This window comes from Microtus ochrogaster, chromosome X, assembly GCF_000317375.1.
Source record: "Microtus ochrogaster isolate Prairie Vole_2 chromosome X, MicOch1.0, whole genome shotgun sequence".
In the NCBI taxonomy this organism is placed as follows: Eukaryota; Metazoa; Chordata; class Mammalia; order Rodentia; family Cricetidae; genus Microtus; species Microtus ochrogaster.
Window position 1 is genome coordinate 40,393,885 of NC_022026.1, and position 23,903 is coordinate 40,417,787.

A 23,903-nucleotide genomic window follows, 5' to 3' on the forward strand; every position below is an offset into this window, starting at 1 on the left:
TGAAAATGACACCTCCCTCCTTTCTACAGACTCCATGGACTTATAAGTCATTTGTTCTGCTCCTTTATCAACACAAGGACACATGTAAAAGGTCACAACTCACCCCACCCAAGTCCCCATGGGATTTTAAATATAGAGAATCCAAGTGGTAGATTTGAGTCAATCCTTTGGAGTTTGGGTTGCTTATTAGAATCATGTGGAGAGCTTTGCAAATCCCGATGTCTGGACTGCAGGCCAGAATAAATGAATAGGCACCACGGTGATGGGGAGACTCATGGCTCTCCTTTACAATCCCCAGGGATTTGTATTGGGCAGGTGAGTCTGAGACCATGTCTACTACCTGCCATTTTGCATTCTGCTGTACACTGAGTAACACACCTCTGCCATCAGGTCCGAATGCACATAAAGTTAAGAAAATGTTTTGGTTTTTTTTTTAAGCTTTCTTACTCCAAATGTGGATCATGGACCAGTAGCAACAATACTACAGGGAGCTTGTCAGAAATAGAAATCTCAGCCCATCTCCCAATCCAGCTGACTCAAAAGAAGCACCTTCCTAAGATTTGAAGAGCTCCATATACTTCAGGAGTTCAGGAAAACATATGTTTATGGCCCAAAGTGACTGCCTACAGATCAAGCCCCAGAAGGCGACTTTTAAAAAAAAAACATTTTTTTCATAAATATCTATAGTTTACTTCATGGAATTACTAGCGACCTTTTGGACTGTTCTTTGCCTGTACCTAGCAGAAAAGAAACAAAAAGAAAAACAAAACTAATCTTCCTTCTATTCACTTCCCTAAAGAGTCATTCATACAAGGATAGGGAACAAAAGAGGCTAGAACAATTGCACAGCTAGGCGTGGGCTTGATACTTGCGTTTTGTCCTTCCTAGGAGGAGAGAAAGCAAGGTTCTGTTCTTACCTTGGCATTTATAAACCAGAAGCATGCTTGTAAATGGCATTGCATTCCTGCTAATGATTCTTTCAAGAATAAAATGTACCAATCTAAATAATGCCACACAAAATAAGACATTTGGACAGTCAAAATTTCATAGTTTTTTTTGGGGGGTATATGTTTTCTATATTTCCTACCATACAGCAACAAAATGTTATACACAAAGAGTAAGGAGGAATTTACAAATAGAAACATCACTGTGTTTCTTGCCCACAGGAGAGACACAAGTACAATTATACGAATTCTCATAGCATATGACTTTTGGGGAAAATGCGAATTTATACCTTGATGAGAGTTAGAAAGCTAGGGAAAAAATAAGTGCAGTTCCAATTCCCTGATATAAAAGCAAGACCATGAAATGCAGGTCCATTTGTATTTTTTATGTATTTGCATTTACTTATGTTTCTTGAAACTGAATCCAAGCAAAGCATCTTACTTGAACCAGAAATTGCCTTGATATTGATTGGCACACAAATAGCCTTTTCTTAAAGTGCATTGAAAGGGTGATCTGATTATAAGACCTTCCCTGGACTACTGGAATGGGAAGGAAACTGAATTCTGTAAGGGTCTTAATGTATTGGCCTGGAAAGAAGGGCATTAAACAATGTGGAATTCCTTTTCATTAAATTTCCCTAAATAGTATACTTTTAAAATCACTTGAAATAATTTAAAATGAAAAGCAACCACATTTGTTACTAGTCTATGGAAATAACTGAACATGTCTTGTTTCTAAGTTACATCCAAATAAGCCCTGTTTTTTAAAAAAATCTATGGCTGAAAAAGAAAAAAGTGCTATGAATTAAGCTTAGGCACGTCATTGGTTATAGGATTAATCTCACTTTTGAGGTCATTAGAACATGGACGAATGCATCCTAGACTTAAGTCTTGAAAGCATAGCACAATGATATTCTTGAGAGAGAACAGCATAAACTATTCCCGTCCTAAATTTAAGGTTGGGTGTTTGTGTGGCCATGTGCTCCTGGCTAATGTGGCAATGTGCAATGTCATTCCTTTACCTGGCTTTTCCAAATGTTATAGCACCATCAGGCACTCTGCCTCTGTAGCAGCTGCTGGGACTAAACATAAAATCTGAACAACGAACTATTCTGCGCTCCTTTTAGGGCAAAGTGGTGGCAAGTCATAACTGAAAGCATGCCTTGCATGTGCCTCACTGCAAACTTGGCTAGTATGCATTTTCTTCGAGACAATACAAGATGTATGTAATGACAGAGCTGGCAAAGTACACACTTCTCATTGCAAATGGGCACTTAGGTCTCAGCAAAGGTTGCTCTTGTGGTTTAGAGATGGATTGCTCCCTCCTGCAAATTTGCACAAGGAAGATGCTCTCCTTGCCCTCACCCCAGTGCAGCCTCCAGGGCATTAAGTGTTTACCATGACTCTTAACAGACATGCTTAGACTTTTAACATTGTGACACAATATTGTCAAGGATGTGATCAAGAACTGTACAATTGAGTTATAAAGAAAAATTTTTATAACATCTTTATGAAGTTTGTGATTTTTTTGTTGGGCTGAATTCTTAGATATTGTGAGGTACATGTGGCCTATGGTCTACAGGTTAACATGCCTAGACTCACTTATCCACATTTTACTCCTCTGAGCTTCTTGCCAGTACTTAAGCACTTTTTCCCTGTGAACAGAGTCAGAACTTCCTGAAGGTTCTAGAGAAAGTTGAAAACAAACAAGAAAAGTCTGGAAAAAATGGCTTGGATTTTGGGAAGTCAGTAAAACGAAAATAATTTCTACTTGGGTGGATTGATCAGGATTACAAAAAAAGTTGTCAAAATCCCACATGTGTCAAATATGTATGCAACTATAATCACCACACAAATTCTTTAGAAATGAAGCTAAAGAGAAAAATTAATAACCAGTGTGACTCTAGGAGCTGAAAAATGGGCATACTCACGAGGATTGGGAAGCCTTTCTTCTGAGCAGGTAGTCCACGACATCTGGATCTGTCTCCAGAAGGCTGATCAGCACTTCGTTCTGGAGATCCGGGGAAACCTGCAAAAGCCAGTGGTTGAGACCTAAGCAAAACCTTCTCCCGCCCCATCAAAGATGCAAAACATGACCTCAGCCACTTTATGTCAGCATATACCAAGCCTTTGGATCCTTAAGAAAGCAAACTAACCTATTAGTTCAAACCAAACCTATACCAACACATGTAGCATGTTTAATTCTCAGGATAAACTAGAAGATTATCAGAGAATCACATTCAATTCAATTTGTCATATGTCTGAAAATCCTGCCTAGTAATTTGGATGCCTCTGTTGCACAGACTAGATTTTTTTTCCTGGTTTTGAGTAAGCAAACAATCATGGGTAAGAGGAATAATGTTCAAAATTTATATCCAAATGAGGATACTTTCTAGAGACTATATTTGAACTATGCTGAGAGAATGGGCATTAATTATGATGTTTTGAAGATGTTCTGGGCATACAATAAACTGATTTAAGTGCTTATGTCCTTGAGCCATACTTCTTAAATCATAGCTCCACCATTTTAGTTTTGGGACTTTAAACATGATATATTAACAAGGATGTGTTGGTCTCAGTTTCCCCATCTGTACATTGAAATAACAGTATAAATGACTCATTTTTCTGTTTCTGTTTTCTTTTTTCCTTCCTTCCTTCCTTCCTTCCTTCCTTCCTTCCTTCCTTCCTTCCTTCCTTCCTTCCTTTCTTTCTTTACAAGTTTTCTCTCTGTAACAGCCCTGGCTGTCCTGAAGCTTTCTTTGTAGACCAGGCTGCTCTCTCAACTGAAAGAGATCCACCTCCCTCTGCCTACCGAGTGCTGCGATTAAATGCATGTGCCACCACCGTCCAGCTTAAATGACTCATTTTGTGTTCAGAATTTGTAACAGTACCTGGTCAATGATAAACACTCCAAAAAAAGCAAAAGCAAAACCAAAACAAACAAACAAAAAACCAAAACAATGCTTATACTTTTCTGCACAGGCTATGATGATTCAATGTCTGTCCTTCATTTCTTATGTCCAAGACCTATTAAATTTTTCTTGTTTCACAATTCCATGAACAATAACAAGGGCACATTACACATGAGTACTACACTTCTCCCAGTCTAATCCATAATGCATTCAAAGAGAGCTTAAGTCAGTCATGCAGAAATGTTCTCTGGGAGAAGATTGAACCCAGCTCTAACGGACAGTTTTCTATTCCATAGACCCTGCTAGCTCAAGCAAAAGCAATGCAGACTACTGGGAGAAAATAAATTTTCTCACACGTGAGTTCCAAGAGAAGAGTTTTCAAAACCACAGAGACAAATCTTCTGAGAATAAGTGGTTGGTAGAAGAATTTGCCTTCTGCCTCTTGCAGTATTCAATTGTTCTTGAGTTTGAGAAGCTGGAAACAATCTTATTAACAAAACTGGTGATGAGAAAGCAAGAGAACGCCTTCCTTCTCTTGTAAATCTGTTTCTCCTATTTCATCCCAAATCTTCATGAATGACATTGCCAAATTCTAGCCACATAGCTCAAAATCTCTAAGGTAAAAGCAAGCCCATGTCCTGTCCACTCCCAGTCCTCGGCAGGAGGTCAGCTTGACTTCCTCTGTTTGCTACTTCTTCCCTTCTATTCCATTCCAACTGCAGGGTCTGAAGTTCAAACCTTCATTACCCCTTTGTAGTGCTCAGCTGTTAGCCATTAGCACCCTCCATTCCCCTCTTCTTAGAAAAGTTCTGTCCTAACTCCTCTCTGGAGAACCAGCTACTCTCTAAACCTTGGCTCAAGGGTGAAATGTATCTTAATTTAAGTTGACCAATCATTCTATTTCCTGAGCAGCACATCTGCCTGAGAAATAGGCAAGTGGCTCTACAAGAGTTGACACAAAGCCATGGTACTCTCTGAAAGGCTTCCGAGAGAGACCAGAGACAGCTCCCACAACGACATTTAGCCTGAGCATTGTGCTGCTACTCGAACAAATAATGGCAGGGGCAATAGGTAGATCTTGATAGCATTTGAGTTCTGGATTAAGCTATACCCAAAGTCACACTCAACTTGCATCTATTCAGTCATCTGAACCCTCAAATTCCTTAAACTTATTTGGGTTGCTAGAGCAAAAGGCATATATACACTTGATGGGCCTTTCATGTGGTAGCTCAATAACTTGAAACCTATTTCCTTAAAATGTACATTCAAATTCTCACCATGGTTGGAAGATATTCACTCAAAATTCATTATATGCCACCCCCAGCTGAAGCCACATCTTGCTTTCCTTAATAAATAGTTCCCTCCAGAAGTGGTTTAGATATGCTTTATTTCTTTACCACTGTTTCTGTCTCTGGCATTCTCACAGGACCATTCTTTTCATTTATTGCATTGGTATTTGTTCAGTTCTTACAGAATACCAGGAATTTAGGAATTCAGCTACAAACCAAACAGATGAAAATCCTTGTATTTGTGGATCTGGTAACAAACAAAGGAAGATGGACATTTAAAAACTACACAAGGAAAGCATAACATGAGGCCTATAGAGAACAGCAAACACAGTCACAAGTAATGGTGAAAGAGGTGCAATATTAAATGGGATGATCATGTCATGAGAAAATGAAATCTTAAAAAAAAAAACGAAGTTGGAGAAGATCACACAAGGCAGAAGAAAAAAATGTTAAAATTCTTGAGTCTGGAACAGTGGGAGTCTAGCAAGACTGCAAGAATGAGGAAGAAGTGGGTGGTAAGAGGGAAGCAGGTAGCCGGGCCAGATGTTGTCGCATCCTGTGAATCATGACTCAGACGTCTGCACTTGTTCAAAGTGAGTGGGGAGCCATTAGAGACCTTGAGCTGATGACTAACACAACTGTTATCACTTCGACTTGTCAGTGAAGAGTGTATCAGAAGGAAAGCGAGGGCTGAATCAAGGAACACTAATGGGGCAACTGATGCATTCCAACCAGTAACTGTGGTGCTGAACCAGGACAGCAAGATGCTGACAAATATTCAGGTCTTGAACACAGTGAAGACTCAGGTGGCAATGCAAGTTAATTTACTGCAAGGAGAGGAAGAGTATGAGAGGCAGAAAGAGAAAAGATGGTTTCAGCGTTTGTGACTTGGAAAATGAGGATGGAGAAGCTATTGATTGAGATGCTAACGGAAGAGAAGGCTGGGGGAAGTTCAAGAGTTTGGCTTTGATATAATAATGATGGCAGGTCTGTGAGACATCCAAATGCACGTGTGTACTGTGCAGCCAGAAAGGAAAACTTGGAATTCAGTTTATAGATTCTGGCTCGGCATAGAAATGTGGAAGACACATATACATAGCAGTTAAAGCTCTATGAGAAAAAGAATGAGCTAGGAATTAAAAGGGAGAGAGAAGAAAAAAGGGTGGGGACTTTAGAAGAATGATAGATTGCATTTTCTTACTATAATAGATAATTAAGCAATTAAAAATTAACTTATCTTAACTACATGTTTCAATTACCATAGTCAAGTAGTCATACATTACATCTATTTTTAAAGCAATACATAAGTGGTAAAATGAAAAATGGTTTTATTTATTCCATTTTTATATGTTCAGTTATTTAATGTGTGTGGGCATACATGTAGAGGTCAGAAGCCAAGTTGTGGGAGCTGTCTCAGTTCACTACATGGCTCCTGAGATCTGCACCTTTACCCACTGAGCTGTCCTGTTAGTCCTAAGAGAGAATATGCATACACACAAATGTATGTATAAATAAAATGAATAGCAACTTGGCATTACGGCAGGTATCTGTAATCCTAGTACTTGGCAGGCTGAGGCAGAAGGCATAAGTGTGACGCCGAATGTGGCCTGCATAGACCCTTCATCAAAGAAGCAAGGAGTGGGAAAGCTCAGTGGAAGAGTGCTGGCTTTGCAAGGGTAAGACCCTGAGTTTGATTCCCAGCGCTGAAAAAACAGTTGAGCAGAGCAAAATTAATATAAGCCAAAAACGTATGTCTTGAACTTTTAAAATAAGAAACATCGAGGGGCAAATTAGGAGAATGCTTGCATATTCATACAGTTAATTCAATTTTAAAATTTGTTATGCTTTGATATGTAATACAAGTTTTGCTCCAAGCAGCAATCTGTTCCCATCGAAAAATAAACATGAGTGCATGTCCTTTGGAGTGATAAAAAGTACTTCAGTCCTAATTTCCTGACACTCTATGGTTTATCTAATGATAAATTATCAATGTGGAGAATCAGAATAACTTGCATTATTACAATAGGTTACAGAAAGTGTTAGTGTTTAAAAGATAAGTTGCCATACATTTGGTTCAACTATCTTGCATTTTTAAGTTTTTACTTATTCAACTAGGCTCAACTGCCAAGAAATTATAATTGTTGAGGGTTATTTTATGTGGTATACGTGCCTTTTACTTGGTAACAAATGCACATAAAATGGGCCAGGGCTATAAATCTATATATAACTTCTTTGTGGAAGTCCCAGGATAGCATTTTGGCTTGGAGAAATGATTTACATATACATACAATAATATAGTTAAGAATGTGGATCCATGACTTAAAGGAATATTCTCTTACGTATTCTGACAAAATTCTCCTATGTAATCTGCAAAACTAACTTGTGTGCATAGAATTTATTAACTGCATTATTTCCTTTAAATCCCAATTTTGTTTCAGAGTGATTTAAAGAACCTTCCAGAATTCATATGATAATACCACATTTTATTTTCTCAGGAAAAAATGGATCTAGTGGGGAAAAGAGGTAAGAAGGTAGAAGTGATGTCTTGAACTGATTTTCAAATGCTCACATTACAAGCTGCAGCTAGCATTCTTTCCGGTGACTCCTCATTTTCTATATTTGTACCATTCAATGGCTATTATTTAATAAAAACATTTAAGCTACAGGCTCAATTCAATTGGATAAACATTACTTTGCTATTAATTTAAGGATGTAATAGAGAATCAAAAGCCCAGTAAATACACTAACAGGCAACATTCACTTAAAAGAACAGTGTTATACCTAGCCTCTCTACTCTTGGAAAGGAACACACAAGGCAGTGCCATTTCCTATCAGTTTATTTACTGGACTTTTGTTTATCTATTAAGTCCCTAAATTAATAGCAAACAAACATTCGTTCAAGCTAGTCACTTTTACCCACTTGCACGGAGGTGGAGTTGCTGTCTAAGAAGTATCTGACTCCATATTCACTGAGGTCTGGTTCTGGCTGTGTTGCTTATAATTAAGGCAAACTGGGACATGTCAACTGCCTTCCTTAGAATCCCGTGCTTGCATCTGCAGCTCTGGCATGCTCACCATACTAATCCTGTTTTCCTTTAGGAACAAGTCATCACCAAGGCTAACACATCTGAAAACACTATATTCATTGACTGGAGGGCTAGTAGTGCAAGGAAATCAGGACCAAGAGGGGTGCACCCACCCATGGAGACAGTGGGACTGATCTATTGGGAGCTCACCAAGGCCAGCTGGATTGTGACTGGAAAAGCAGGGGATAAACCCGGACTCTCTGAATATGGTGGACAATGAGGGTTGCTGAGAAGCCAAGGACAATGGCACTGGGTTTTGATCCTACTTCTTGTTCTGGTTTTGTGGGGGCCTAGCCAGTTTGGATGTTCACCTTCCTAGACCAGGATGGAGGGGGGAGGACTTTGGACTTTCCACAGGGCAGGGAACCCTGACTGCTCTTCAGACTCGAGAGGGAGGGGGAGAGGAGTGGGGGGAGGGTGGGAGGAGTGGGAGGCTGGGAGGAGGCGGAAATTTTTTTTCTCTCAATAAAAAAAATCTTTAAAAAAAAAGAAATACAAGAAATAAGCTAAATATTTATATGAAAAGGTGCATGCTGATATCACAAAGAAGAATAACATTTGTTCTGACAATTGTCTTTCATTCTTGTGTGTATGTGTGTGCATGCAAGCATGAGTGCAAAATTATGATTGTGTATGCGTGTGTTTGCGCGTGCATGCGTCTCTCTCTCTCTCTCTCTCTCTCTCTCTCTCTCTCTGTGTGTGTGTGTGTGTGTGTGTGTGTGTGTGTGTGTGTGTGTGTGTGTATGCTGGAGAAAAATCTCAGGAGTAATTTCTCCGGAGCTGTTCAGCTGTACACTTTGTTTTGTGAGACAGGGTTTCTAATTGGCCTGGAGCTCATTAAGCAGGCTAAGCTGGCCGGCCCGCAAGCCCCAAGGGTTTTCTTGTCTCTGCCTCCCTAGCTCTCTAATTACAAATGTGTGTTTGCACTTGACCTTTTTGTCTTTAACATGGGTTCTGGGGATTGATCTCAGGTACCTCATGCTTGCACTATAAATACTTTACTGAGTGAGAAATCTCATCAGCCCTCCCCGGGCCCCGCTTTCGTTTTGACTAGCAACTATGAATCTGTCTGTGTTTCTCCACTTGTCCACATAGAAGAATCCCTCTCTTCTTTGCTTAACTAAGTAAGGAGACTTTCTTAGAACTTTTATAATTCCCACCCGTGACCTCACAGCCCTGCAATTGCAGTGATGTTGAAACATGTACTTTTTATCTCCCCCTTACATTGCTTCTCTTCCATCATACCATGTCTTAGTTAGGGTGTCTGTCACTGTGACAAAACAATATAACCAAATTCAACTTGGGGAGGAATCCACCTGAGGGAAGTCAGGGCAGGGATTCATGGTAGGTACCTGGAGGTAGACACTGAAGCAGAAGCCATGGAGGAATGCTGTTTACTGGCTTCCACAGTCTGCTTTCTTATAGAACTCAGGACCATGAGTCCAGAAGAGGACTGGGCCCTCTCACATCAGTTGTTAAATGATCCACACGTCAATCTGGTGGGCTTATTTTCTCAATGCGGTTTCTTATTTTCAAGTGACCCTAACACGTTTCAAGTTGACAGAAAAGCTAATCAGGAGAGACCGTAGGACTTTCTGCTGTGCCATCCTGAGATGGCACGTCTCCTGATAGCAGGGATTGTCTCAGCTCTACAGTGGTACTGAGACAGGCTCTATTAGCTACTCTTGCTCAGCACTAGGGAAAGATCATGGGTATTATCCTGATCAAGCTCCTGAAAGCATCAGCTTCTGGAAAAGGTTTTCCTTTATATGAAAACTGATACATGAGAAAAAAAACAATGTTCGTCTTCATCAAACAATTCTATATGTTGAAATAAAAAAACAAAACAAAAAACAACCAATCAAATAAACAAAAGACCAAGTAGTCCAAAGTGATCATTTAATTAATTCATTGTTTGCCGTCAAAATCTCAACTGGATTTTAGTCAAGGATTTGGTAATTTTGGACATTTTCTAGGGGTACCATTTATGGTTGTGTTTATCTGGAGACTGAACTCCTTAGATTTTAATGTGTTATTTCAAAGCATAATGTTATTCCAAAAATCAAAAGAACTTTGTACTCCCTTGCTTCAGAGAAAAAATGTAAACACTGCACATATGAAGGAATAAAACTGTCACAATTAAAATCTGCCCTATCAAATTAAAAATGAAACCTTGAATGATCGCCTAGAGTATAACTGCTATGAGGTAGTTTATTCCATAAACCACTGAGAGGGGAAAAAATGGTACAAACTTTTTCTCCATAACAAACTATTAGGTGCTCTCTGAACAGCAGTTCCCAGGACCCAGCCCTACCATATACGCCAGTGGGTGTTCTGCAGCAATCCACCACTTTGCCCTTGACCAAGAAGAATGCTTTGGCATTTCAGATTTTCACCACTCCTGAGCAAAAGTAAATGCCACTGGAAATCATGACGGTACATTTCAAGCTAACACGCTAAAAGGAATCACTTTGGCTTGTTAAGGATTGTAAAATGTCAAACAAGGTCAAAAATCAACCGGAAACCTTTTGTGTGGCTCTTTTGTGACAGAAAGTTCTTTATTTTAGGAGGACCTGGGTGTATGTGGAGGTTCAAGAGGAAGTCAATTGGTAACTATTTCTTTGCTTTTCATTTTTAAAGACAAGTTCTCAGGCTGCATGTAGCTCAGACTGGCCTGGAACTCACCATGTAGTCCAAGGTGACCTCAAACTCATAGGAATCCTCCTGATGCAGTCTTCTGAATGATAGCATTAAAGGTATAATCCACAATGCCCTTACTCCAAAGAATATTCCTTGAAGTTTTTGAGGGTAATTGAAGAACTTTAGTGAACAAATACAGTGGAAAATCCAAAGGGTTTCTCTGAGGATGACTTAAGAAAAAAAAAAGAAGGAGGAGGAGACACCTGCCTGTAAATGATGCCAATGGAAAAGTGTTGTGGCTTTGCAGATAAGGACAGGTAAGCAAAGCACTAGCAGGAACTCAGACTAGCTGTTGGACATACATGCTGGCTTGAACATCAAGTTGGAAGATACTGCAACTAATTTAGAGATATGGAGATTGTTTAGGGTCTCCTGACTCCCCACGGTCCCTTTCTTAGTCTACAAGTGGCCTCCCTATCCGACATACTGCATCTCCAAGTACCTCTGTTACTTTTCCCCTGTGGGGAAGCATTATGCTTTCAAATAAGCTACTTGATCATGGCCTTCCTTGGGCACACAAACTTGTCTTACTCCTCCCAGGCCATAATATCTAGAGAAACTGATGTGCCTAGCTTAACCCGTGCCACATAAACAGTGGTTGTTTATTCCTCTATTAGCATGGGAATGGAAAGCATATATAATTAGAGGTATCCATGGCTCAGAGTGATTTTTTGTTTGATGACTTGGATGACTGCTTGACCCGCTTTGAATGGCATACAAAAGAGATTCAAAAGAAAGGCAATCCACACTGGGGAATGAAGGAAACACAAAGCAAAATTTGCCTCCCAGCTGAGCTTGTGCAAATCTCACAATAGCTTCTGATCTTTTTTATTATTTTTTTCATTTATTTTGCATACCAACCACAGTTTCCCCTCCCTCCTCTCCTCTCGTTCTCTTCCCTGACCTCCCATCTACAACCCCATCTATTTCTCCTCCGTCTCCATCCAGAAAGCTGACCTTTTTTAAATTAATTCTTTCATACGATATATTTGAAAACTATGGCTCGCTTCATAAATTTGCATGACTTCCGACCTTTGCTGCCAGTGGTGCTCATTTGACATTTCTCAAGTGCCCTTACTGGATCTCCAGCTTGGGCTGCCAAACAGTGCAATGAGTATATGCTTCCATCCCGCATCCCCAATGCACCCAGGACCTCTTCACTGCCCTTCATGTGGTGTCTTCTCTTCCTTGCCCCTTTCCAGAAAAGCTGTGCGATGAACCATGCAATATCAGCCCTTAGCACAGCTGACAGCTTTCTCCACGCCTCTCTGAAACTCTCATTAATTCCAAGGGTAAGGAGTTATTTTCCCTGAGAGTCCACCATCACTCACAGAAGAGACAGCCTGCAGACCAATTAGTGCGTCAATGATTTCCACAGTGAATACTTTGTTCTTGGAATACCAATCTACAAACAAATGATTCTTACCTTCTAATTCTGCTGTTTTCAGAAAGTATCATTTTATGCTAACCAGTTTTAAAATTGTTGTTGACAGAAATGGAAGGTCATGATTTAGAAGTATGGGAATTATAGAGCTATGAGTGCAGAACCAAAACAGCAACAAAAATACATTTTTTTTCTGGCAGTATAGAGCCACAGTATTTAAGACATAATTACTTAATTTTCTTATGTCAACTTCTTTCTAAATGCTGTGGGTGTCAGTGTATAGAACAACCTAAAATCTCTCTCTTCATCAGATTCAATAGTGCATGCCTGCATTCTTAGCACTGGAAAAATGACACAGAAGGAATGTGAACTTGAGGCTAGCCCAGAGTATGTAGAGATACACTATCTCAACAGGTAAACAAACTCCCCGCCATTATAAGAATTGTATTCTATTTGGTTTCAATGATAATAATAGATAAGTTAACTATGGAATGAGTTAAAAGGGAACCAGTGCTACGGAAAGAAGGAAAAGAGGGGTAGGGAAGGGACTAGGAAAATTTGCACATGCTAGCTGATGACAGTATCATTCACAACGGCCAGGTTGGTATTTTTATCCAAGGCAGCACCTGGATGTGTTTGATAAAGGAGGAATCATATTATTTGAGTGTCATGATAGCAATTCACTTTTTGTGCCCAGTATATGTTAGTCTTGTGCTACATGCCTTTTCTAAATGACATGTGTTACATGGTATTTCCAAGTTTCAAACCAGTCATAAAAAATGGGTCCTTAAATGTCTTTTTTTTTTTTTACAGAAGAAAAGCTAGGGCTCAAAGAAGATAAACATTGGGTCAGAGGTCATATTCCAAATAAATAGCTTGGAGGGAATCAGGATTTTGATAACTAATTCCAAAGCTCATGGTCTTTCTCCCCAATCTGTGTTTCCCAATCTGTGGTTTCCCTAGGCATGATAGGAATCTAGTTAAAGCTTCTGAAGGGATTCAATAGAAAGTGTGGATTCCTGGGCCCTTTGCTATTCAGTTTGCTCTTCTGGAGAGTAGTCTAGGAATCTAAATGTCCAACAAATTTCCTCGTAAACTCTGCTGCACAGTGAGGTTTGAGAACTATCATTCTCATCTTTTTTTCTTGGTATTTTTGGGGAGGCAGGCTTAGACAGAGTCTTAAACTATAGACCAGGCTGACCTGGAATTCACTCTGTAACTCAGGCTGGCCTCTAGTTCCCTGAGATTGTCTTGCCTCAGTCTCGTAAGTAGTTGGATTTTAAACATAAGCTACTACAACACTATTGTCTTTGCCTGTGACCATGAGGGTTGTTATCAGGATCTATTTCCAGTTCAAAGATTTCCAAACAAATACCTAATCTGACTCCCTAAAGAACAGTTCTCATGGTTTAGGGGATAGAATCCAAGACTTCATACATACAGGGTAAGAACTCTCTCACTAAGATATAGCCCCAGACGCTAGTTTGAATCTTGAATCATGTTATCCTCTGAATTTAGGTGCCTTTTTAATATCGGGCCAAAGCCAGGTTCTTTCTTGTCTTTTCCTATTTTCCATTAACTCAGATTATGGTTGCAGAGGAAGCATTTTCAGTATTAGAAAATGAACACCATTAAGAACAATGTTTAGATCATTGCTAGGCTTCTTGGGGCTTCTAAATTTTTCCCACCAGTTCTTCTGTGGAATGACTGATTCCAGGGTACTTTGTGCTTTTAAGGAAAAGCTCACAGCCATTGCTGCTAATAAGTCTTCATTTGTAGTGTCTGTCAATGGTAGCGGTTTATCCCCTTTCCAGCTTAAAAACCTTCCTAGAGACTATGAAGGGACCCAGAGGCTAACTACCTTTAGTCAATTGGCAGTTTCCATCTGTCTAGGTTCATCACTCTTTATTTGCAGTAGTAATTATTCTAGAAGCATCTTAAAAATGAACATACTAAACAAAATTTTACACACATAGCTGAATTTTTACCTACCCAGATGCATGAGCTTCCATGATACCCGGTATAACAGAAAAGATTCTGAAAGGCTGAGCATGCCCAGAAAATAAAAAATTGTGATGAAATTAATTTTTCTTATATGCTTTTAAGAAATACAAAAGTCAGTTCTGAAGCACTGAACCACACAGATGTTAGACTTTTGAAGGATCTTGGATAGCATTCACTTAAGACTATTCCATGATAACTAAAGAAATGGAAATCAAAGATGAGACAGACATAGCAGAGACAGATTGTAGTCAAGTTTTTTGGTTCCACTTTAATTTTTCAGAGTCTGGTTTGGGAATCTCTGCCTTTCTCCCCTTCAATTACTTCCACTGTTCTTTTCTTTTTCAGTATAGTTCCCACAGTCCATCTAAGGAGAGCAGACACGATTACACCAGTGGTTAACTTATGCTCAGAAAAGTATACTTATTTCCTGCATGCCCTAACTTTTCCCATATGTAAGAGTAAGGACTTGTGAGAGAGAAATCATACATCACACAGCTACTATCAAGTCACTCATGAATCTAACCAATGTTTATCTTGTTTCTACCATGTCATTGGCACAGTAGTAATGAATGCATGGACCAGAAAATAATACATTTTGGTGAGGAGAAACATAACTAAAAAGAAAAATTAGCAAAATTCTCTATTAGTAGTGGTGAATTCTAAGGAGAAAAAGAACAGAGTGTGAATATGAAGTGAGGATGTGGTGTGTGGTGTGGTGTGGTGGTGTGTGTGTGTGTGTGTGTGTGTGTGTGTGTGTGTGTTATCAGGAGTAGTAGAAGTCATAGCAGAAATAGTAGAATGAAGTCAGAGGCATTAGATTTTAGACAAGGTCATCAAGATGGGCTTCTTTAAGAAACACAAACCATAACTTGTGCACATAAATATTTGTTAGTGCACAAGAGAATCTCAACATCGACCTCTACAGAGAATGATAAAAATAAAGCCAGGTTTGGAAAAGATCACAAGAGATAGAATACTGCTGTTTTGCTTCTCTTCTAACTATTCCAGGTGGCAGGAAGTAGAGAGAAGAGGGATGACATAATTACAATGACCTCTGCCTTTCAAGGAGATCAGGAAGCATTTTGTTAGTATCTGAGGTGAAAAGAAATTCCTGATGGTTTGTGGTTTCATATAAAGGAAAACTTTGCATAAAATGCAGAATTTAGAGAATAGAAGATTGATGAGAGATATTATTTTGTTAAAAAAAATTCAGAGAACATGAAGTAATGCCAAGACAACTTGGCAAGATGATATGTGACTTAAAAGTCAATGAAAATATTGAAAAGTTCAGACATTTGATTCATCCAAATATGTAATTAATTATGAGGGTTTGGACTGAAGTGTGAATTTATATAGTTGATGACTAATTCAACATTTTTGAGAGCTTTCCATGTACAACACAGGGACAATGCTTCAGAGACACAATAGGGAACAAAATGCCACTGTTAGTCACTGTGGTAAATGCATTTCCTCTTCCATCTGGGCATCTAGCCAAAGTACAATTCCCAGCCTCCCTTGCTGTGGGACAATGGTCTGTACCCTGTCAATTGTATTTTAATAAAACGCTGATTGGCCAGCATCCAGGCAGGAAGTATAGGCGGGGCAACCAGGCAGGAAGTATAGGTGGCGCAAGAACAGGAGAATTCTGGAAAGAGGAAAGAGTCAGTCTGCAGTCGTCATCCAGACACAGAGCAAGCAAGATTTGACTGCCTCACCAAAAACAGTGTCAAGCCACATAGCTAAAACAGACAAGTATTATGGGCTAATATTAATTCTAAGAATTAATAAGAAGCTTAAGGTAATAGACCAGTCAGTTTATACTTAATGTAGACCTTTGTGTATTTCTTTGGGACTGAATGACTGCAGGACTGGGTGGGACAGAAACCTCAGTCAACAAATGGTGCCCATGTGGACAACTGCATCCACAGAAAGCCTGAGAGAGCTTGGGAAGTAATTTTAGACAGAAAAGAATAGAGTTAAGCACAGCTTATTGATTGCAGCACTTTCTCAGGTGGGCTCTGTTTGTTAGAGGCAAGCGCTCTCATTTATGAGAGGTTTCTTGACTCAGCTTTAGCTGTAAAACCTTGCAGCTCTTTTAAGAGGTCCTGCCACGAAACACTTAAATGGTATTGATGAATAGCTGACCACATGCTTTTTGGTGGTGGCAGGGACCTTGTAAAACCATAGAGTTGTGGCAATAAACATGGTTCCAGCCAGTACCTCTGCCATGAGGTTAGAATCCCAGAAAGCTAAGGAATGGGCTGAATATAGCTGTCAAAGCCATGGCTTTAATCCTAGCCATGTTACTTAGCAAATTAAAGACTCATATTGTCAGAAAAAGAAAGATACAGTAAAGATAGACAAAAAGCCTCTAAACAATTTATAGTGTGTTTAAAAATATATGTAGGTTTGTGGAAAAAAAAGAAGGATAAAATCCTTAAAATAAAAGAGAAAAATAGAAAGTAGTTTGGTGTGGTGGCACACACCCTTAATCCAAACACTTGGGAGGCAGAGGCAGGCAGATCTCTGTGAGTTCTAGGTGTGGTGGCATGTGCCTTTAATCCCAGCACTTGGGAGTCAGAATCAGGCAGATTTCTGTAATTTCAAGGACAGCCTGGTCTACAGAGTGAGTTACAGAACAGCCTAAGATACACAGAGAAACCCTGTCTCATAAAGCCAAAAATTAAAAATAAAAATACGAGAAATAGTTTAAGATAAAGCCACGTAAAGATGAAAAATACACAGAGAGTCTGGATACTGCATGTTATTGTGTTTCTTAAAATTGTTTGATGGTTGAGGAAGGAGTAAAAGCTGCTAAAAGATACTTGATTATAAATGCTGCTGGATTTTTGCAACATATATATTTTGAAAATGCTTTCACTTCAAAATTTAAGTCTAAAGATATGTTACTTTGGAGAAGAGATTTTGCTTTTGTTTTCACAGGAAATGAGAAGCTGTGGATTCATTCTGAGTTAAGAAAAATTAGGTTGGATCAAGAAAGACCCCCTGAGAAATCTCTGATAGAAGCAGATGGCCCAGATGTCTAAGTTCTATATCCAGATCAGCCTCAAGAGAGCTGGCTAAGATGATCAAACCTCACAGAATATTCCAGCCAGGACTTGACCATAATTTTAAATTTTCTTTAGGTCCCCATAAGATTATCAGCACCCCCATTTAGCAGAAAGTAGCCGATAAAGTACACCCGCATTCCAAAAAAATGGATTATGGATGTTTGCTGTTGTTTAGAATGTTGATTACAAGTTGTTATGGATAATAGTCAGGAGAAAAACTAAAAAAAGAGTCAATTCAGAATTCTTGTTTTTTTTTTTTAAAAAAGGGGGGTAAGTGCTGTGGGACAATGGTCTGTACCCTGTCGATTGTATTTTAATATAACACTGATTGGCCAGTAGCCAGGCAGGAAGTATAGGTGGGGTGAGAACAGGAGAATTCTGGGAAGAAGAAAGAGTCAGTCTACAGTCGTCACCCAGACACAGAGGAAGCCAGACATAGAGCAAGCAACATGTGACTGCCTCACCAAAAAAGGTACCAAGCCACGTGACTAACACAGACAAGTATTATGGGCTGATATAAGTTATAAGAGTTAATAAAAAGCCTTAGTTAATAATAGGCCAACCATTTTATAATTAACGTAGACCTCTGTATATTTCTTTGGGACCAAATGACTATAGGACCAAGTGGGACAAAAACACTCCCTTTCAGTTAAATATGATCTGTGGTTAAGTTCTGGCAATAGAATTCAGTGCATATGATGGACACACCTTTTCAGTATACAGTAAAAGCCCAGGGATAGCATCTTATAGTACAAGTATTTGAGGTTCTAAAGTCATCATCTGTGAGGCAGTCTACCAAATGTCTGATAAATATGATACCTATGTGTCTGGTGTTAAAATACTGAAATTCAAGGCAGCCCATGTTGCCAAGCTAATATAATTATTAATTAGCAATTGGACAGATATTTCTGGTCTGTATAACTCATTCTCATAGCAAATTATTCTGATCATAATTTTAAGAATTAGATTTTTTTCATTTTACATGAGTCAAATTAATGCTTATGGGATATTGAATTACTTGATCATAATCAAATAGGTAAGAAAAATGGAGAAGTTATTACAAATCATTGACATTTGAATATCCAAAAATAAATGAGTATAGAACAAGCATGACAATAAATCTACTACAAAGAATTTGATAAGTATAGATAAACTCTGAAGGAGATTCATAAGAGGTAGCTAGCTAGTATTCTAGGTTGAAGTAGCCACAGAAGGCCACAGTGTAATATGCAGGCTTTATTGCATTTGCAAATGATAAGAGAAATATCAAAAGAATCATGGAGAACATTTCTGTAAAAAATGATGTGCATTCCGAGTAGAAAAGAGAAATAGAAGAAAATTGGCATTTGTTCTACTGTTTCAAGGAAAGTTTGAGCAAGCAATGCAGTTTTATGAACGAAAACAGGAACTGGTAATTCAATACAAATCAAAAAACATTTACTGGATGCCTAACAAATGAAGGACCTTCCAGAAGTGTACAGAGGATACGATGAAGCGATACCAAGGACACAGTCCTTGCTTTAAATGCATTTATAATCTACTAAAGGAAATGGCCGTACATGACTACAACACAAGGCTGAGCAAGATAAACATAAATAGAATGTTCATGGGCTTCAGGGGATAGATAAGTGGCATGGGAAATGGCATGGGAAGGGCATAGGGCAGAAAGGTGAAATTTCACACAGGAGGTGCAAAGTATAGACTGACCTTGGAGAAATCATGTCACCATTGTTGGTTATGAACATGTGAATTTACTAAGATTGCAGGATTCCAAAGAGGTATTTTTATTAATATTTTGAACAAGAACTCCTGCTCCATAGGAAACTAAATCTTAACATGTAATTATTTAATTAATTATGTGTGATTATTACTATTATTAACAAAATAAAATTTATACTTCTGATATACTAAACCAGAGTATTTTGAACAAAATTGCCTGGCTTCCAGTGAGTTCACTTATGACCAGCACAGCAAACCAGAAAGTGGATAACCTGAGTTTCATTCTATCAGCAGAGGCAACCAATAAGAAAATCATCGAGATGTCTCAGTGCTGAAGGGCCGCTTACCATGAACAGGGTTTCATAGTTTTCAATCATCTTCTGTACCACTGCGATGATGGCTGTGCTCTCTTCGGCTCTGGCTGAGCTCTGCACGGAATATTCTTTGTCTGATGACTTCTGTTTGTGGAGCAGGTTGGGCCCAAATATGGTGGCCAAGTTCAGAGATGTCATTTTGTTCCCAGTGATCTATGGGAGAAGAAAACACAAGGACTATTCTTAAGTTGCTTTTTTAAATGCTGGGAGGTTCAATAAGCCATGAAATATTTTCATTAGTAAATGTTTCCTTTCATGGAAAGTATCACCTTTATCAGAATCAAGGAGGATGTGGTAATATGCTTTTGCTTCATATTTTGTGTAGAAGATCAAAATTCAATGGTCATCTCATTAGCACATTGAATAAAATGTTGCATTTTGAAGTGCTTATTCCCAAACTCTTACTATTCAACATTTTCAGACAATTTGTACTTCAAAAATTTATCCTCAGCAATAAATATACCAATGTGACTGTTCACACATCAATCCATATCATCTCCACTGATCCATCCATTCAGCATATTGCTACTTGATATTTTTCATGGGTCAAAATTATTTTTAACACTTCCAATGATAATCATTAGAGCACAGTCCTTATTTCAGAGGGCTCACATTCTAGGAAGGAAATACACTTCCCATTCTCAGGTTGTGAGTACAAATAATGGACCTTATCAATTCCAGACACCCTAGAATTTGGAGGTAGCAATATTGACCAAACAATCTGGAAAGAAAGAAAATGTTATTTCTGGTGCAAAGCAGAGTATCTTTGGTCAGGACCATTTTCACAGTGGAGCATACAAAAACATGTGGAATATATTTAGGGCATCTGAACAAGAGGGTTTTGTATGGAAATGGAATGATTTGCCTGTTAGAAAGAGCACTCTATGGCCCCAGAAACAGCAGTGGTGTGCCAACACATGGGAAGGGTACACAGTCTAGGTTTTAGCAGCTAGCTTCTGAACTATAACAGAATAGGGGGTAAAGCATAGTGTTCCAATTGCCATGTAGATTGTCAATGGCAAGAATGAGGGCATCATGCTGCGGGCGAGGATTGCATGTTTAAATAACAGTAAGAGAAACCGATTAGGAATAGACAAGGACTATGAAGGGTTGAGGTGGGTTGAACACCCTTAACGAACAGCTGATAAAACAGACCAAGAAGGGGCCAGATATTTGGAGAAGAAGAGGAACATGTGCTGGGAAGGAATGCTAGGAATGCTAGGGATGTTTCAAGTGTGTGATCTCCTGCGACAGATGTTCACCATGGCATTCTAGATGCCCCTCTGGGCTGGATTTGAGGGTGGTCTGATGATCTAGATCAGAGCCTTTGCAGGGTTTCAGCAAGCAGTGAGAACAGTGAGTGCAGATGCGTCTTCAAATACTCTCACAAAAAGGGATAAAGAAGAAAGACACAGAGTGCTCTGGGCTTGGCACTATCAGGAAGCACAGAATGAAGGCAGCGAAGTATTCTTTAGGTGAAAATATTAAAAAAGAAACACACACACATGTTCAATATTTTAATGAATAGAAAGCATGGACAAGCATGTAAAAACGAAACAGCTTTCATCTATCACTCCCCAGATCCAATTGTCCAAATGCTTTCTTAAGGGCCTATTTGCACATAGACGCGTGGTACAGTTTTTTTTTTTCCCCTGAAAGCTAGAGTCTCACTCCGTAAGCTATTTTGTAACTTGCTTGTTGTCTCTTACCAACACGTTGCATTCATCTCCCAATTTCAAACAATTCATCACTTTTTCTTGGCCATTAGCAATCCATGCATAAACTGATCATGATTTGCTTTAAGCACAGCCAAATGACACGCATTTGTGTCATTTTCACTCTTCTCTTGCTATAAATAATGTACAGCAATAGCTACATAAAGGCATTTTATGTGATTGGCTGAGCACTGTTTTGGGAGTCATTTCTCCCATTTAAATTGTTATAATAAGGAATATGAGCATGTTTAAAGCTTGGTAATCCTTTTATTTATTTGCCTTTTTCACATAGGAAAGTTTGGCTGAATATTTCTAAACTAGTGCTTACCATGGCAGTGGTGAAATTTGTGGCCGACTCTTCTTTGCTGCGGGGACTGTCCTATGCAGAGTAGGGTAGTAAGTGGCCTTACATCACTAATTTCTAGTAGTATCCCTCCACACCCAGTTGTGCCAACCATAGATGTGTTCACACAGGGCTCTGTGGACCTTGTAGGGCAACATTTCCCACAGTGAGAGCTACTGGTCTGTGTGAACTTTGATTCCTCATGCTAGCATTAGCTGAGAAGGCTGAGGACTGTCAGGATAAAAATGCACCCCCATCCCCAGGAAGATCCACACCATCTTGGAGACAGTATGTGGCTGCCTAGTATAGGCTTCAGGAATCCTCACAGAATAGCCGAGTTGAATCCCTCCAGTCTCCCCTTTACCGTGTGAACCTCTGAACTGATGGTAGTCTTGCCCTGCAAGCTTGCTGTAGAACTAGGGTTTCTTTTTTGTTGCTTAAGGATGAGGCTGTTTTCAGATAAACAAGTCAACACCAGGGGAAAGTATTATTCCATGTGGTAAACTTTCCAAATAAGAGACAGTGCGTTTTCTGCAGGACCTTTAGTTATTCGGTCTTTGTCTTATTTTGTTGACACAAAGCTCCAAAAGTTTTCATTCTATTTTCAATCCTCTTCCTGGAAATTGATGGTTACGGGGAAAATAAAATATGGGTACTTTTCCAATTCCTCCATTCAGAACTTGAAGGCATCTGGAAAGCTTCCCCAACCCCCTTTAAAGTAAAATTGGAGTTTTCTCCCTTTTTAAGCATGAAGAAACTGAAGATTTTGTTTTTACTTAAGAGAATGTTTAGTACAAGGACAATCCAGAGCTCTGTTTCCGCTCTCTCCTTCTCTGGTTGCTATTCTGGGAATGCAATCCTATCCGTCTGTGAGATCGCACATGGATTCCAGCTGCAGCCCAAGCTGCTCTGCTTTGTTCCCATTTTATGTTTTGGTTTGCTACTTGTTCAGTTTGGAAGAAATCTTGTTCCTGGACATCTCCCACCATTGCTTCCCCATGTTTTAACATATACACATAGGCCATTAGCCATTAGTTAGTTAGTTAGTTAGTTAGTTAGTTAGTTAGTTAGTTAGTTAGTTAGTTAAGTATATATGGCCTGTCTAGGTGCTAGGGACACTCAAAACTGGCAATGACTGCATGATTTAGTTAGCCAGTCAATTCCAGGAAATCTTCTCTCTTCACTAAGTAAGCCTCCCAGATAATTTCAAAGCACTGTATAAATAGCATGTGTTAAAAGTCCAGCGTTTCCAGACATTAACTAGGGACTTTCCGTAGACTTTTAAAGTTCTTTCTCCAGAAAAGCTTATGTGGAAAGCAGTTGCTCTCATGGTCATTATTTTATACATAGTGGGGCAGTAAGGCCTAGAGCCAGGAGGAGGTGAAGCGATAGGAAGTAAAGTCATACAGCTGTGCTGGTGCCAACCTCTTGTACATCCATCATACGGGTGTACCTCCTCCTGTTCACTCTTGGTTGGCAGACCTTATAGGAGCAAGCAGAGATAGGAAAATGGCTCTAAATAAAGACTGGAGGAGGCTGAGGAAAGGGAGGTAGGATCCTCCTGAAGCTCTAGAGCTAAGGTAAGGTAGACCATGCCCTAGAAGCAAGCACCTCCTCAAATGTATGCATATACTTTTTAGATCTATCTTCATGATCTTACTAATGAAGGGTGCACTGAGTTTTTAGCACATATCAGAAAGGACATTATGCTTTTACTTTGAAGATGAGGAAATATAGGCCTTTCTCAGCCTCTTTCACATAGACAAGGCTCTGGCAAAGCTTTGTGAGCCTCCAGGCTTATTATTATTATTCTCTAATCTGAGTCAGTTTTCTTCCACGCGGCAATCCTTAAGGAAGTGACGGCCTAACAGATAGATAGGAGAACTGGAGAAAAGCTCTGTTATTTGTCCATAATTTCTAATGTAGTATTTTGCCTTTCTCTATTCTTCTGCCCATTCTACGTTCCTTCATCCTACTAAAATATTTTAAGCGAAGACCCTTAGCTTCTATTAGAGGAGTTTAGCTAACCCCTAGTTCTATGCCATGTTTATGTAGTTGGTCTACTCAACCTCCTACAAGGCTTTGTTTTGATATTCTCCATGGTGCTATTTGCAGGTCTTTTAGCTCATGTCTATCCCTTCTTCTATGAATGTCTGTTTGCCTTTTGTCTTCATTTCCTCCACCTCTAGACTCCTGTTTTCTCTACTGTCATTGATAGAAAAACTTCATAACAATTCTCAATTCTTTCTTTCGTTCGTTCGTTTGCTCATTCATTCTTTTTTTCTTTCTTCCTATCTATCTATCTATCTATCTATCTATCTATCTATCTATCTATCTATCTATCTATCTCCTTCCCTCCCTC

General features: G+C 39.2%; 1 protein-coding gene across 1 annotated transcript in view; it reads right to left on the bottom strand.

Annotated features, from left to right (window-relative positions):
• Positions 1–23,903, bottom strand: part of Arhgap6 (Rho GTPase activating protein 6) — a 257,159-nt gene that overhangs the window by 17,145 nt on the left and 216,111 nt on the right. The window contains exons 9-10 of the mRNA XM_026784884.1: positions 19,457–19,636; positions 2,876–2,973 (exon numbers count right to left, since the gene is read on the bottom strand). Of these exons, the coding sequence (XP_026640685.1) occupies positions 2,876–2,973; positions 19,457–19,636 (278 nt within the window). The remainder of the gene's footprint in view (positions 1–2,875; positions 2,974–19,456; positions 19,637–23,903) is intronic.